At 41.3% G+C, this 13,793-nt stretch overlaps 1 protein-coding gene across 17 annotated transcripts in view; it reads left to right on the top strand.

Annotated features, from left to right (window-relative positions):
- Positions 1-12,894, top strand: part of EBF3 (EBF transcription factor 3) — a 131,764-nt gene extending 118,870 nt beyond the window's left edge. For 5 of the 17 annotated variants that reach the window (XM_038140398.1, XM_038140397.1, XM_038140403.1 and 2 more), the window contains 5 exons: positions 599-664; positions 1,313-1,490; positions 2,695-2,883; positions 3,353-3,550; positions 9,954-12,894. In XM_038140398.1, coding sequence (XP_037996326.1) covers positions 599-664; positions 1,313-1,490; positions 2,695-2,883; positions 3,353-3,550; positions 9,954-9,985 — 663 coding nt within the window. In that variant the 3' untranslated portion in view covers positions 9,986-12,894. The remainder of the gene's footprint in view (positions 1-598; positions 665-1,312; positions 1,491-2,694; positions 2,884-3,352; positions 3,551-9,953) is intronic. The other 12 variants (XM_038140409.1, XM_038140408.1, XM_038140407.1 and 9 more) reach the window with 4 other exon arrangements.
- The last annotated feature ends 899 nt before the right edge of the window (positions 12,895-13,793 follow it).

The following is a 13,793-nucleotide window of genomic DNA, read 5'->3' as shown; positions in this document are numbered from 1 at the left end:
ATTAACCCAAGTTAATTCACTTTATTGTTCAAAATAAAGAGGAATAAGCATTGAACTCACTTGCAAATTTGGGGCATGAATTAGGGGTGAGATGTTGTCTTTAAGGACTCTGCCAGTTTAATTAAGATATGGAAAATTACTTATTGTTCTTCACCACTAAAGTGCTAGGAATTAACAGCCAAATGTGATGCCTGTGCCTTTCATATCTCTACCATGTGTTTGTTTGTTTAATACCCATAAGACTACATCATTAAACCTCAAGCACTGATTTCACTAATTCAGCACGAGAGCTACATGCTACAGCAGCAAACACCTTTCTGAGTCAATCATAATTGAACAGCTGGATGTAAAATGCAATATTATTTTTAGGCTCGTCTCTAACTTTGACTTCAGACCACAAGCCCTGTTTTCCTCCCAAATAAAATACCTTCCTATCTTTGTAATACATCCCCTAAATATAGCGGGAGCACATGGGCGGCGTGTGACGTATTTTATCCACTTTATCAGTTCCTTCCAATTAGAGATGCTACAACTGCCAACATTGCTGCACTGCTCCTGTCTTAGTGAAACATAACGCAGGTTGTTTGTTTTCCTTTAGGAAGTATTACTTAAGAGAGCAGCAGACCTTGTTGAAGCCCTATATGGGATGCCCCATAACAACCAGGTAGGTCAGCGGCGCGCTCTTTGTTCCCACACCGACACGTGTAGATCAATACTTGCTCTGTGCAGGGCTGGCAGAGCATCAGCACGTTGCCTTTGTACACAGCCAGGCTTTGCCAGCCACCTTGAGGGCAGTGTGATGTGATGCAATGCTCCGAGGGAAGCGCTTCATCTTCCCCTTCTCCTCTCGCTGCTCGTTTGCCTATCAGAAATGACAATTATGTGCAAGGTGCCAAAAGCATAAGCAAGCATTAAGGCAAGAGAATAACCTTGAACTGGGGCCAAAATATACAGTGACTAATGGGAAGTCCTAAAGAAATCTGCTCAGCCGAGTGGATCAGCTGTACTGTATTTTGCAAACTGCTGAAAATACAACTCCTGCCTTGGGCGCATAAAGCCCGTGTGACAATTTTCACCTGGCTTCCAGCGCTAAACTGGAGTTTTGTGCTAATTTCTTCCTTTCTTCGTATTTACTGTGTTGAGGAGCAATTGGGCATGGGAAGGAAAAGCAGGAGGTGTGGTTGGAACAAGCAGCAAATCCCCCACCCTCTCTATAATTCCACGTGAATCTCTTCTGTAAATTTTTGTGCTGTTACGACTTGGAGCATTTGCACAAATCTGAGTTGTCAGTGCTTGTTTCGTGTCTCTCTAGGAAATAATCCTGAAACGAGCAGCTGACATTGCTGAGGCGTTGTACAGCGTGCCCCGCAACCACAACCAGATCCCCACTCTAGCCAACACCCCCGCCCACACCGGCATGATGGGCGTGAACTCCTTCAGCAGCCAGCTCGCCGTCAATGTCTCCGAAACATCGCAAGCCAACGACCAAGGTAGGTGGGATTTCAAGGGTTAATCCTTCACCTTGTTGGCTGCTTTTGGCCTGTTCGTGCGAGCTGATGTCTCCGCCGTGTCCTCCCTCTCTCTGTCCCCCTAGCCGTGTGTCTGAGCGCGGAATGAAATGCCGTCTTTAACTTTTCTCGTAATATTTAATTCTCCCTGTTCTTTCATTTGCTGTTATCATAAAGCATCTCCAGTGGGGGGGGGAAAAATAAAAAAATTGGCAAAGTGTAGAAAGCTCTTTGTTATTCGCAGTAAATATACAGCGTGTATGGTTGGTTTATAAAATAATTATGTCTCGGTACCTCCACCTGGTTTTGGAATATTTACACAGATAAATCTAATTTGATGTCTGTGATTTTAAAATACTTTGTTTGTAGGCATGTGTGACATATATGTTACTAATAAAAGTAATAGTTGATTTAATTTACCTGTTGTAATTGAGAATGCATGTAGCATATTGCATTTAAAATTAATTTTGATACTAATGAAAGGAGGGAAACAGGATTATTAGATATGTTCAAACGCATATTTTTTTTTTGCTTGCAACCTAATTATTAAATTGATTGCTCAGATAGGAACAAATTGTTGTTTAAAATCCTGATTCCGCTATGTTTCCTCTTCTAAAAAGATTGTCTTTTAATGCGTTTCCAAGCTAATAAGCCTTATAAAATTCTGTACTTGCTCTTGAATTAGTTTTCACTGATGGCTACACCTTACGAAAGCTTGTTGTTAGCATAAAAAATATCAATCACAAAATGAAGACCCCAAAACAGCCTTTTAAAGTAAATCACCGCAACAAAAAAGTTTTTCTTGTCAGCTCTGGCATTTGAAGGTGCGGAGAGGCTGAAAGTTCACGCAGTGTGTTGGTACAAAGCGGGACTCGAGCCTGTTGATAATTGCTCCTAAAGACAAACGTGAAGGCACCTGACACAGCTGGATCGAAGAGAGCTTTTGTTGGCTGTCTGTGCTAAGAGGAGAGACAACATAGAGTGCTCGCGGATGATTTAAGTAGGGTTGGCGTGATAAGGTTATCTCAAGCTGCAAGAGTTGATAGGGCAGTGAGAGACAACTCAGAGCAAAGCTGTGCAATCAATTAAAACTGTGTAATATATGCTGCATGAGGAAACCCCCCAGCCCTAAGTCTATCTTATAAAATAACATTATTTTTTTGGGGTGGGGGGGTTTCTAACACAGTAGGTTACAGTCGCAACACAAGCAGTGTTTCCCCGCGAGGATATGTTCCCAGCAGTACTCCTCAGCAGTCCAATTACAACACAGTCAGCAATAGCATGAATGGATATGGCAATGCCGGCATGCCCAATCTAGGTGTACCAGGTTCCCCTGGATTTCTTAATGGCTCCTCAGCTAACTCTCCTTATGGCAGTAAGTGTCTATTTTTGGTAACACATCATCATATAGATTCATATTTACTACAAAATCAACTCCTTGCATTGTTTTGATTTCCTCTATTGTCAGCTACTGGATAAAAGGAGGGGTGACTCTGGAGGCTGGACGTAAAAATGAAAATAATAAATTGATCTGTTTGTGCCAGAATACAATCTCAGATAGAGAAAAAAAAAAAAAAGAATGAACAAAACGAAACAAAAAAAAAAACCAAAATAAAAATTGGACTGCGCAATTCGTAACAAAAGTCCAACACAAAAGAGTTTGCCTGTTATCCAGAGAGTGGCCAAGCCAAGGCATTTCATTTTTATTTTTTTATATATATTTTTTTTATATATATATATATATCTCTATATATATTTTAAGAGGCAAGGCCCTATCACTCTCTTTTTCCGTGTTTGCCGTGAAAACCTCAATCTGAGTCCTGATTATTTTTGCTTTATTGCAGTAGTGCCGTCAAGCCCTACCATGGCAGCCTCTTCGGTCACCCTCCCTTCAAACTGTAGCAGTACACACGGCATTTTCTCATTCTCACCTGCCAATGTCATCTCTGCAGTGAAACAAAAGAGCGCCTTCGCTCCTGTTGTCAGGCCCCAAGCCTCTCCTCCACCATCTTGCACCAGTGCAAATGGAAATGGACTTCAAGGTGAGCCCAATCTCTCTCAATTTTCTCTCTGCTCTGCTTCTTTTTTTTTTTTTTTTTTTTTTTTTTTTTTTTTTTTTGTGCTTTTTTTCTCTCGGGGATAAAGGTACCTGGCTGGATTTCTCAGTGCTCTTGTAGTGATGCAAAAGCAGGGGGAGAAATAGAGAAATAGGGTAGAGTGAATGGTCTGCTGAGATTTTCAGGTTTTTAGTTCATTTTTGATGCTTGCATTAGAGCAAACACCAGTTGTTTTTCTGGCATTTTCCCTTAGGAGTTTGTGCCTTAAATTTTAAGGGAAGACTGTATCCCGGAATGCCTCTTGGAGGGTTTGTGTACTCCTGGTGTTTTTATGTTTTCTGAACACATTTCTGTGGGTGTTTAAACCCAGCAGTGTTCTGGCAGGACACGGTGTGATTTCTCACTTTATATAGGGTGCGGTAGTGATTTTAGATATGTCAAGTTAATAGAAGTCAGGTTAAGCCCTTACTCAGTGGGCTGAGCTTTCCTGGACTAGGCAGCCCTGTGTGCAGTGGTCTGCATGCTCTGGTGGTGCCAGCTCTTACTGTGGTGCTAGAGTGGTTACATCCCTAAATGAACTAAATATTTTAATCAGGGCAGGCAATTATAATATTCCCCCTTTTTTTAAAATATAATCCATGTGATTCCATGTGGGTAATGCAAGAAACAACTGATAAATCAGTGGCAGAATGTGCGTGGTCACCTGCAGGGTGTGGGGCAGGAGGAATTATGGCACAATGTGAGCACCGAAACACAAACAAAGAAGTCACCCTAAAAAGGAAGACTTGTAGCCAATTTTGCCACTTTTAGGGGGTTTTTTGACATGCATTAGAATCACTGGGAAGGTTTGGTTGCCTCTGGTGGAGTCTCAGTGCACAGTGCAGTAAATTGAGGCACTTCAGATCCCATTGAAACCAGGAAGGGTTGAGGACAGTCTCATCCCGAGGTCGTCGCTCCTCTTGACTTCCTCAGCTAAGCAGCAGCAGCAGCACAGGATTATTTATCCTTTGTGTCACCATGACACCCGTAATCCAACCAGCACTCACGGGCAAACAGATGAGGGGGATTTTAATTTGCCAAACCAATCCTGGACACCAGCATTTTGTGGGGTGCTGAAGGCACTTTGGAGAGACATCATCCCATTCCCACAGAGCTGCCTGTCCGCCCCAAATCCACTCCAGCATCTCAAAATGAATCTTCCTGTAGCTTGCTCTTAATTTCTTGGCCCAAAAAATCCATCCGAGACCTTGCTATGCACTCAGGTCAACAAAGAGCTGAGAATCCAGATGCACAAACTCATTGTAGCATGATACTAAAGGAAGGATAATTAAATTAACAGTTTTTTGGGTATTTCTTTAGTGGAAGCTTCAGTGTGTTACTGCTCTAAGTAGAAAACTATATCCCTATTCTTAAAAAAGATAATCCATTCATAAAATAATCCAGTGTCCTACTTTCCTCTTTTTGTAAGAAGACACTGGTATGAAAAGTAAATACTGCAATAAAATAATGAAAAGAAAAAGAAAAATGAGATAAAATAAATAATAAAAATTAGACAAAAGTAAAATAAAAAATAATATAAATGTGGTAACATACAGCTTAGATCTGAAGCAGAAAGATCAACTAATTGATTTTGATTTACTCTGATAAACACAATTATTTAAAGATCTAAATTAAAATTATCCAGATTTTTGCCATTTCAGCATGTGACTAAGGGTCTTCCTGTCATATACTCAAGGTTTTAGGTACTTAAAATCTCTAGATTACCTCAAAGTGGGGTTTTAAGGAGAACTGGGAGGGCTGGATGAGCACCCGATATCCCTTAGCAGCTCCCCAAGCCCCCAGTAATTGCACATCTCCATCCTCAGGTACAAAATGCTGTTTGTGTAAAGCTCAGAAGATGACTTGGAATCAGCCAATACTGATTTGCTAAATAGGTCGTGAATTCAGCTCTTGAGCTGAGCCCAACCTCGCTTTGCACTAAGCTTTTTCCGTGCCCAGAGAGCCCAGTGAAGACCCAACCATGCCTTCAACCCCTGAATTTTGGATGCTGCAATCCGTGCAGCATCGCTTTGGGATCATCCTTTTGGGTTTTGCATCAGCAGCTGAACTGAAAACCAAATGTTGAAATTAAATAGATAATACATAGATAAATAATTAATTAAATAAAAATTGTCAATTTTCCTCTATCAGGTGAACCTGAGTCATTTTGTGTTGAGCAGAATGACACGGAGAAAGAGGCAGAATGTCCTTCTGGCCTGGCAGTTGGAGCACCAACTTCCAGGGTTGTGGCAAACAAAAAAATTGCATAATTTATGCACAGGAGACAGCCCCACAGGGTGATGCTCAGTATTGTGGGAGCTGGGCAACTGACGTGGAATCACAGAATCCTGGAATAATTTGGGTTGGAAGGGACCTTAAAGACCATCTAGTTCCAACTTTGGGCAGGGACACCTTCCCCTGTCCCAGGCTGCTCCAAGGCCAGTCCAACCTGGCCTTGGGCACTGCCAGGGATGGGGCAGTCACAGCTTTCCCTCTGCCAGGGCCTCAGCACCACTTCACCTCCCCACCCAGGAGTCCTCTGTGAGCTCCTTCACCATCCCAGCAGAGGCACCATCCCTTTTTCCACCCAAAGCTTTGAGTCAGTTGAGACTGATCTCACGAAAGTCCTCAGATTCACCCGTTCATCCTCACAGATCTCAGCCACCTCCTTGGCCTGAGCTGCAGCCAGGGCTGAGGGGCAGGAAGGGATGAGTTTGTCAGCTCCTTCCTTCATGAGACATCGTCAAGAAAACCAGCCAACACTCCTGTGGTGGTACTTATCTACACTGCATTTGATACATAGAGTTCATTAGGGAGTTTCTGCTTCTTCCTTCCTATTTTCTCAGTCATTTGTTGTCAGGGAACTCTTTTTAAAGTTTAATTAGTTGCTTTCTGGCCTCTGTACAATCACCTTGAGAGCATTCTGATCAGCACATTTTCTACATTAAGTTAAAATATGGAATTTAAGAGCTGCAGTCCAAGGTAGATGAAGTTTTTTTGGTGATCTTCAAGTGCAGAGCCTCATTTCAGGGCAGGGAGTGAAGGAGCTGAGCCACAGCTGAGGAGATGTCACTGTTAGGAATGGCCACGTTCAGGCAAGCCAGGAGGGCAGTAAGAGCTCCCAGGCGGTGCATAAGAGGCAAATCCTGCAGTTTATGGGTAAGAATGGATAAGAATTCAGACAGGGGTGGTCCTTTTGCAGGGATTTGGGGGTTAATTTGCCCTTCCCTGGTGGGTAAGCCACTGTAGGGTATCTCCGTGTGGGAGCAATGCTGTTTGTGGTACATCCAAGTTGGTGAGAGCAGCAGAACTGAGCAGCTCCAGCTGGGCCTCAGGGGGATTGTTTTGCCCCCTAACAAAGAGTTAAACAGAAGCTGAGCTGCTCTGATTTCTGGCTTGTGCTGATGTAACCCTGAGCATCAGGACCACCCGAGCCCACCACAGCAGAAGCAAGATCCTGCTGCCTGTAAGCACAACCCCAAAACCCTCTCTGTGCTGTAGGACCTACTGCCCAAGAGTGGGCATGGAGACATCTGAAGGTGACACTTTTTTGCTAAAAAGATCCAAGACACCTTCCAGTGGAAGGGGTCCCTGCTCCTGGCAGGAACGAGATGGTCCTTAAGATCCCATCCAACCCAACCCACTCTGGGATTTGGTGATTCAGCAATGAAGACAGAAGTTAAGAGTGAAAAAGACAATCTGGGAGATCTCAGAGAGGTCAGGCTGGGGGCAATGCCAGCCAGGGCTGATGTTTACCCCTCCCTCTTGGTGCACCCATGCCGGCTGCATGGCCATCCTCAGCCTAAGGAGGGCCAGCAGTCAGAAGCTGCAGCTCTTGGAGGAGAACTCTCTCCCTGCTGACTCACTCCTGTGAGCAAGCCTACAGAAAAGGGCTTTTGGGCCATGTCCAAAAAGCCACAATCTTGTTGACTCTGCGTGACCTCCATAGTCTATGATCAGAAAGTCAAGTACTCACACGAATTTTTGAAGGGCAGGATCCTGCCATGTGTGTTCCTTAGGGCAGAGAGTCTTTTCCTGTTTAAAACAATGAACATTAAAGGTAGAAAAGAAATTTTTTAGTGAGAGACTACTGGCTCGCTGCAAAGTTGGAAGCACAATATGTGTTCAAAATTTGGTTTTCAATTGTAATTTGCTTTCTATAGATTGTGAAAGATATTGCTCTCTGGTTATAGGACAATAATGCACAGCAAAAGGCTCTCTATATTCTTTTAAAATTGCATCCTGCTTAATTTTCTGGTCTTCCTCCAGATGAAAGTATTAAAATTATTATTAAAAAACTCAGCAGCTCATTTTTCTTTAAGAAGGCGTTTGGTATCAATTTGCACAGCAGGAAGCTCAGTGCAGAAATTCACAATTGTCAAAGATTGCTACTAAAATAAATTGTGGAACGCACATCTGGAGCACCAACCTTGCACCCCCCCCCAGACTGTGCCACAAAGAGAGTTCAACAAAAATGGGTAAATTAAAGAGCTGAGATATTTTTTCTTTCCTCCAGAAAAAATATGGCAGCAGATAATCTAAATTTTCACACAGCAGAATCACAGCATGGTTTGGGTTGGAAGGGGCCTTAAAGCCCATCCTGTCCCACTTTCTGCCGTGGGCAGGGACACCTTCCACTATCCTAAACTGCTCCACGCCCTGTCCAGCCTGGCCTTGGCACTTCCAGGGGTGGAGCAGCTGATGTTTGAACTGCAGCATGAGGCACTCGAGGACATGGTTTAGTGATGAACCATGACAGTGCTGGTTGATGGTGGACTTGACCTTAAAGGTCTTTTCTTAGTGATCCTGTGATTCCACGACAGCTTAAACTGATCCTTAAACTGATCCTTAAACTGATCCATTCCTTAGACTGATCTCCTGCTCCCCGCAGGCCAGGTGCACCCCAGACAACCAGACTGCCATGGTGACAGATTTGCTGCTGAATCCCACAGGAGAAGCCAAACTGAGAGCAGGGGTTTGGCAGGTCCAAACTCAGGGCGAGGTCATCAGCTGGCCTGGGCTGATCAAGGGTGGAACAGTGGAACAGAGGAGATTCAGTGAAGGGTTTATTTTTAAGGATTTTTTGAAGGTGGACAGGCCTTGGCAGGGGCAGCCCAGGGAGGTTTGGAGTCCCCATCCCTGCAGGAGTCCAAAGAATTGCTGGAGGTGACACTCAGTCCTGTGAGCTGGGGACAAGGTGCCCCCAGTCTGGGGCACGGATTGGGCTTGGTGATCTTGGAGACCTTTTCCAACCTAAATGATTTTGTGATTCTCTGAAAACATGATAAGGAAACTGAATATTTTGGATAGAAACAATATAACCACTGTTCTCCAGTTAAATTTTGTAACTTAAGTCGCTGGTTGGGTTTTAAACATTCATCGTGAAGAATGTTGAAAAATTACAACTTCTGTTTTGATTTTGACATTTTTGGCACATTTAATTGGGGAGAAAAATGGCAGAGTTGGAAGACTTTATCCTGTTTCACGAACATCACCTAAGCTGTGTTCTAGGGAGGTTTGACTCCATCCAAATCCACGGAACGCTCTGGCAGGACCAGGGGCTGCCCTGGGCTCTGGGTGCAGCTGTTGGAGCAATGCTGGCTGTGGTGGTGCTACCTGTGAAATGTGTACAGCCGCAGCTCTTCCAAACCGTAAAGCTGCAATGGCGAATCTGAAAGAAATTAATATTGTTGAAATTAATGAACTGAGAAATTGAAGTTCACATCGCTACGCGAACAAATTTATTAATATCTGTTGTACATAAATTAATGAGAAATATCATTACGGCAAAAATTAAACAACACTAAAATTAAAGACTGTCTAAATTGTGCTTCTACCAAAGAGTTAACTAGGAAAAAACAGTGGTTGCTGGCATCTCAGTCTTTATCTGTTCAGAAACCCCAGGATATGGCTGCTCAGGGGTATTAATGTCATGTCTTTTTACAGTGTTTGAGCTCTAGGGTTGGGAGAAGGTTTAGAGTTCTTGGTTTTGGTCTTGGAGAGTCTTTGGCTTGCTCAGTCCTGCTTTTGCCGTGAAGTAGAATGGTGAAAAATCAGGTTTTCTGCCCAGGGCATGAAGAGGTGATTGGTGGGGATGGGGATACAGCCAGAGGAGTTGTCAGGAGCCTGGAGAGAATTGAGCCTGGGGAACTGGGGATGTTCTGCCCGCAGAGCTCCTCGCTCAAGGAGAGGCTGTTCGGGGTGTGTTTTGCTGGGAGGAGTCCGTGGTCCTTGCTCTGGGGATGCCGTGGAGGAGCCGGGCTCTGCATCCTCCCTCCCTCCCCGTCCCGTGGTGGCTCTGAGCCCAGCGTGCCAATAACAGCTCCTTTTCTTCTCTTTTTTCTTTTAGCCATGTCCGGGCTTGTAGTCCCGCCAATGTAAAGTCACTTTTGTTTACCTACCGTAGCACCAAGCTGCAGAGGATGGGCTTAGGGGACAAGTTTAGTATATTAAGACATGCTGATGGAAGCAGTATCTTCACTCAGAATCAGCAACAAAATCGAAATGCTACAGGAAAAAAATAAAAAAAAAACCCCACAAAAAAAATAACCCACAAAAAAAGAAAAAAAAAAAGACTTTGTTTAAAGATTTTATTTAAACTATTAAGAATCTACATGCAAAACAACCTACTTCTTCATGAACAATTCCATTTTATTGACTGAATTTTTCTCATATTTTCACATTTCTCAGTCCTGGAGAATAAGGAAAAAGCGACGCCTATTTTGTATAAAGTTTCTGATTACGTCTTGGCTATGTCTAGTACTTGCTATGTGTTGGGAGAAACTTTGTGGATGCACCATTTTGATTATCATGAAACACTGATGAAAAATGCCTCCGAACATTTTTCTGTACTCATAACTAGATTCACAATGGTTGTGTATCTCTATAATGTGAAATATTTTTTTGTGGTGGAAAAAAAAAAAAGGGGGCCAAGGAGGTTATGAGCCATCAAACTGGAAAAAAAAAAGAATAAAAAAAAAAAAGGATGAATATATGATTAGAAAAAAAAAAACCACACAAAAAACCGGGGCGCGGGGGCGGGCGCGGGGGGGTTTATCGTTGCTTAACTTCATCTTAATGAAATGGAACTTTGTAACTTATTGTAGTTAGAAATTGTAACTTTGATATTGAATTCTCTTGCCTTCAACAAGCACACTGACAGAGAAAAAAAAAAAAGAAATTGCTACTGTCTGTTGGTTTAAAAAAATGAAAAAAATATACTTCCACTGCTAGAGCTTCCTGTTAAGCAAGTGTGATCTGCAACATTTTTTCAACTTTTGCTAGCACTGTATACTATTGCATTTTAGGCTACTGTGAAGTCTATGTTTCTTGTACCAGAAAATTGTCCTTTTGACTTCTAGATCCTTCTTCCCTAATGTGTTTTGTATGTGGTTATAAAATTGTAGACTTTTGTGATTTTGCCAAAGTTGTAGCTAAATATTTATACACTTGTCTTGAATTTTTTTCAGATCCACTTAAATATTTAGACAAAAAAAAGCAGATTTTATTCCTTATGACCGCTATAAGGAATAAAATAGTCTTATCCATTGCAACACTTTCTTTCACATAAACACTTGCAGTCACTAAGGGAATTTATTTTGTAACATATCAACTATAAATATTGTATTTATCTTTGAAATTTTGTATATTGCTTTTCATCATTTTTTTTTTATGTTCTTGTATGTATTGGTTTTTGTCCTGGCCTGGTATCGTGATGCTGAAAATAGCATTAAGCCAAGAACTGTTGCCTTCATGTTTTTCTTTTAAATAAATCAGTGTCTGTGCATTTCATTTGTACTTCATAAGGTTGCTATTGTTTAGCCTTTCCATCCTTTCTTTTTTTAATTTTTTTTTTCAAAAATTCAAATTCATTGTTTATTTTTATATTATTTTTAAGTTATCAGAACAAATAATTTTGAAAGAAAAAGTCGTTTGTTGTATAGTCAAATCAAAATTGTGCCACATGGCTGTAATGAATACTAGTAGAATATGTGCATGTGATACAGCCACAGAAAAGATGAATCTATTTTGTGGTTGCATTTTTTCTTTTCTTTTTTTTTTTTTTTTTTTGTTTGTTTTCTTTATTTTTTATTTTTATTTTTATTTTTAATTTTTTTTTTTTTTAAGATTGTAAAAAGTCATTTTTAGCTGCCACCCATGACTTTGCCACATAGCTGAACTGTGTTTACTGGAAAAATTCAGAGGCCTAAAGTTTAAAAATAAATTCACTTCTGATGTTTTAATTAAAACGTTTGCCACATGAACTTCTCTGATGCCTTAAAAGTGAACTTCTTTGAAGAACTTTTGTGCTGTTTTATCACAGGCTTACACCACAATTGTTAATCACGACTTCATTTGGATGATTTCTGGTGTAAAAAATAAGGGGGAAAAAAAAAAAGCACAATCCTGGTGTACAATTCTGCCCCTCCTTTATGTGTCGATTTTCTGCTGCACTCTGCATTCTCCCAAACCCTGCTCTGCTCAAAACCGGGGAAGGTTTCACGGGAAATCAGGATCACACCGAATTTTTAACGTCTGGGAGTTGTTTATTTAGGTTTCTTGGGGGTTTTTTTTAGGGAACTTTTTGTAATCAACCCGTAGCCGACGGTACTTTTTAAACTGGAATGACCTCCGTTGTATTCCGTGGCTCTCAGTGCCAAATCCAGCCAGAGGAACATGGAGTTGTTTTTATTTTTACTTTGCACTAAATCCTTTGCCAGCGCAGCACTGCAAAACACGTTGCAAACTGCAGCAGAATTCACCTTTTAACCAAAAAAGGAGGGATCATTTTGTTAATTATTATTAATTTTTTTATTATTATTATTTTTGTATTTTTTTTTTTCTTTTTGGGCGGAAAAAAAATGCACATTTTAGTCAAGCTTTTACTGAAAGGTTTAGAAAAAGGGTTCAGCGTAGCACAGCTCTGTGAGCACGGCCAAGGCTTGGCTAGGTGGGAAAGCCTGAGAAGTCACTTTGGAACTGAATTGCCTCCGTTATATTTTGTCTAAGTAAGGTTTTGCTCTAAAAAAAAAAATAAAAAAAGAGGTCACGTGTACATGTTAAGAAAGTCTGCAAGTTCCTTCATAAATGCAATCTGTTTGTGTTTTAGATTAATTAGTCAATGCACTCATCGCTTCATTGTCTCCAGACGGAAAGCTTCACTAAATGGTAGATTTTACTGTTAAAGACCCTACAATAAGATTGTTTTATCTGTACATTTTTTCATATATTTAACTGTATAAAAAAATGTTCATTTTACACAATATTTAATTAAAGTATTTCTTGTCTGTGAATTTCATTTTTAGTAATTTTATCTGGTTTGATTATTAAAAAAAACTGACTAAACACCGAATGAAATAGTGCAACACTGGGGGTTTCATTTCTAAATATCAGAATTTTTATTCCTGTGTTATGAAAAAGCCCAAACCCTTGATGTGGTCTTTCCAGTTCCCTGGGAGGAGGATGAGGAAGGAGATCTCTGCTCTGCAGTGGCAATCACTTGTTGCTCAGCCTCAGTGAAGCATTACCCAAAACTGCTCACTTTTTGTGAAGATAACTGCAGAATATCTCTTTTTCTTATTTAACCAAAATGGTGCACTTCCAACAGGCTTTTTGTAAAGTAAAGGTAACAATAGAATTTTTTTTCTTTTACTATTTTAATATCATATTGTAAAAGTGTGTAAACAGGAAAAGTTATTTTAAACAAAGCACAACCCAAATTTTCCATGTGGTGGTTTGACACTGAAGGTCAACGTGCTGGTCTCTCAACTGCTGAGAAGGAAGCAAATTCTTTTGCTAATTATAATACTGAGCACAAATATTTCATCCTCTGGGCCGTAATATGTGCAATGCACATATAATGGGTGCAAAAATATATTTATAATGAGGTGGGCACATGCAACCTCAGAGCTGGAGAGACTTGCAAAGCTTTGCCTGATACACAGCTCTGAGTTCACCATCCCAGACACCAAACGTGCTCCTGCATGCTTGTGTGCGACCAGCACCACCAAAAAAAAAGGGCATTTTCACAGGAATATGGGTCTGGCAGAGGAATGCAAGTGCCCGTGGTGGTGAAACGGGGAGTTTGTTCTGGAGTTTGATCCGGTCATTAATCAGAGGGCTGCTGACAACTTTGAGAGGGCACTGAGAACCTCTGAGCTCCAAAGTGAAGGGATGGAGTGGTGCGTGT

This window comes from Motacilla alba, chromosome 6, assembly GCF_015832195.1.
Source record: "Motacilla alba alba isolate MOTALB_02 chromosome 6, Motacilla_alba_V1.0_pri, whole genome shotgun sequence".
In the NCBI taxonomy this organism is placed as follows: Eukaryota; Metazoa; Chordata; class Aves; order Passeriformes; family Motacillidae; genus Motacilla; species Motacilla alba.
Note: the sequence above shows the minus strand (reverse complement) of the source record. Positions and strands in the feature narration are given on the sequence as shown.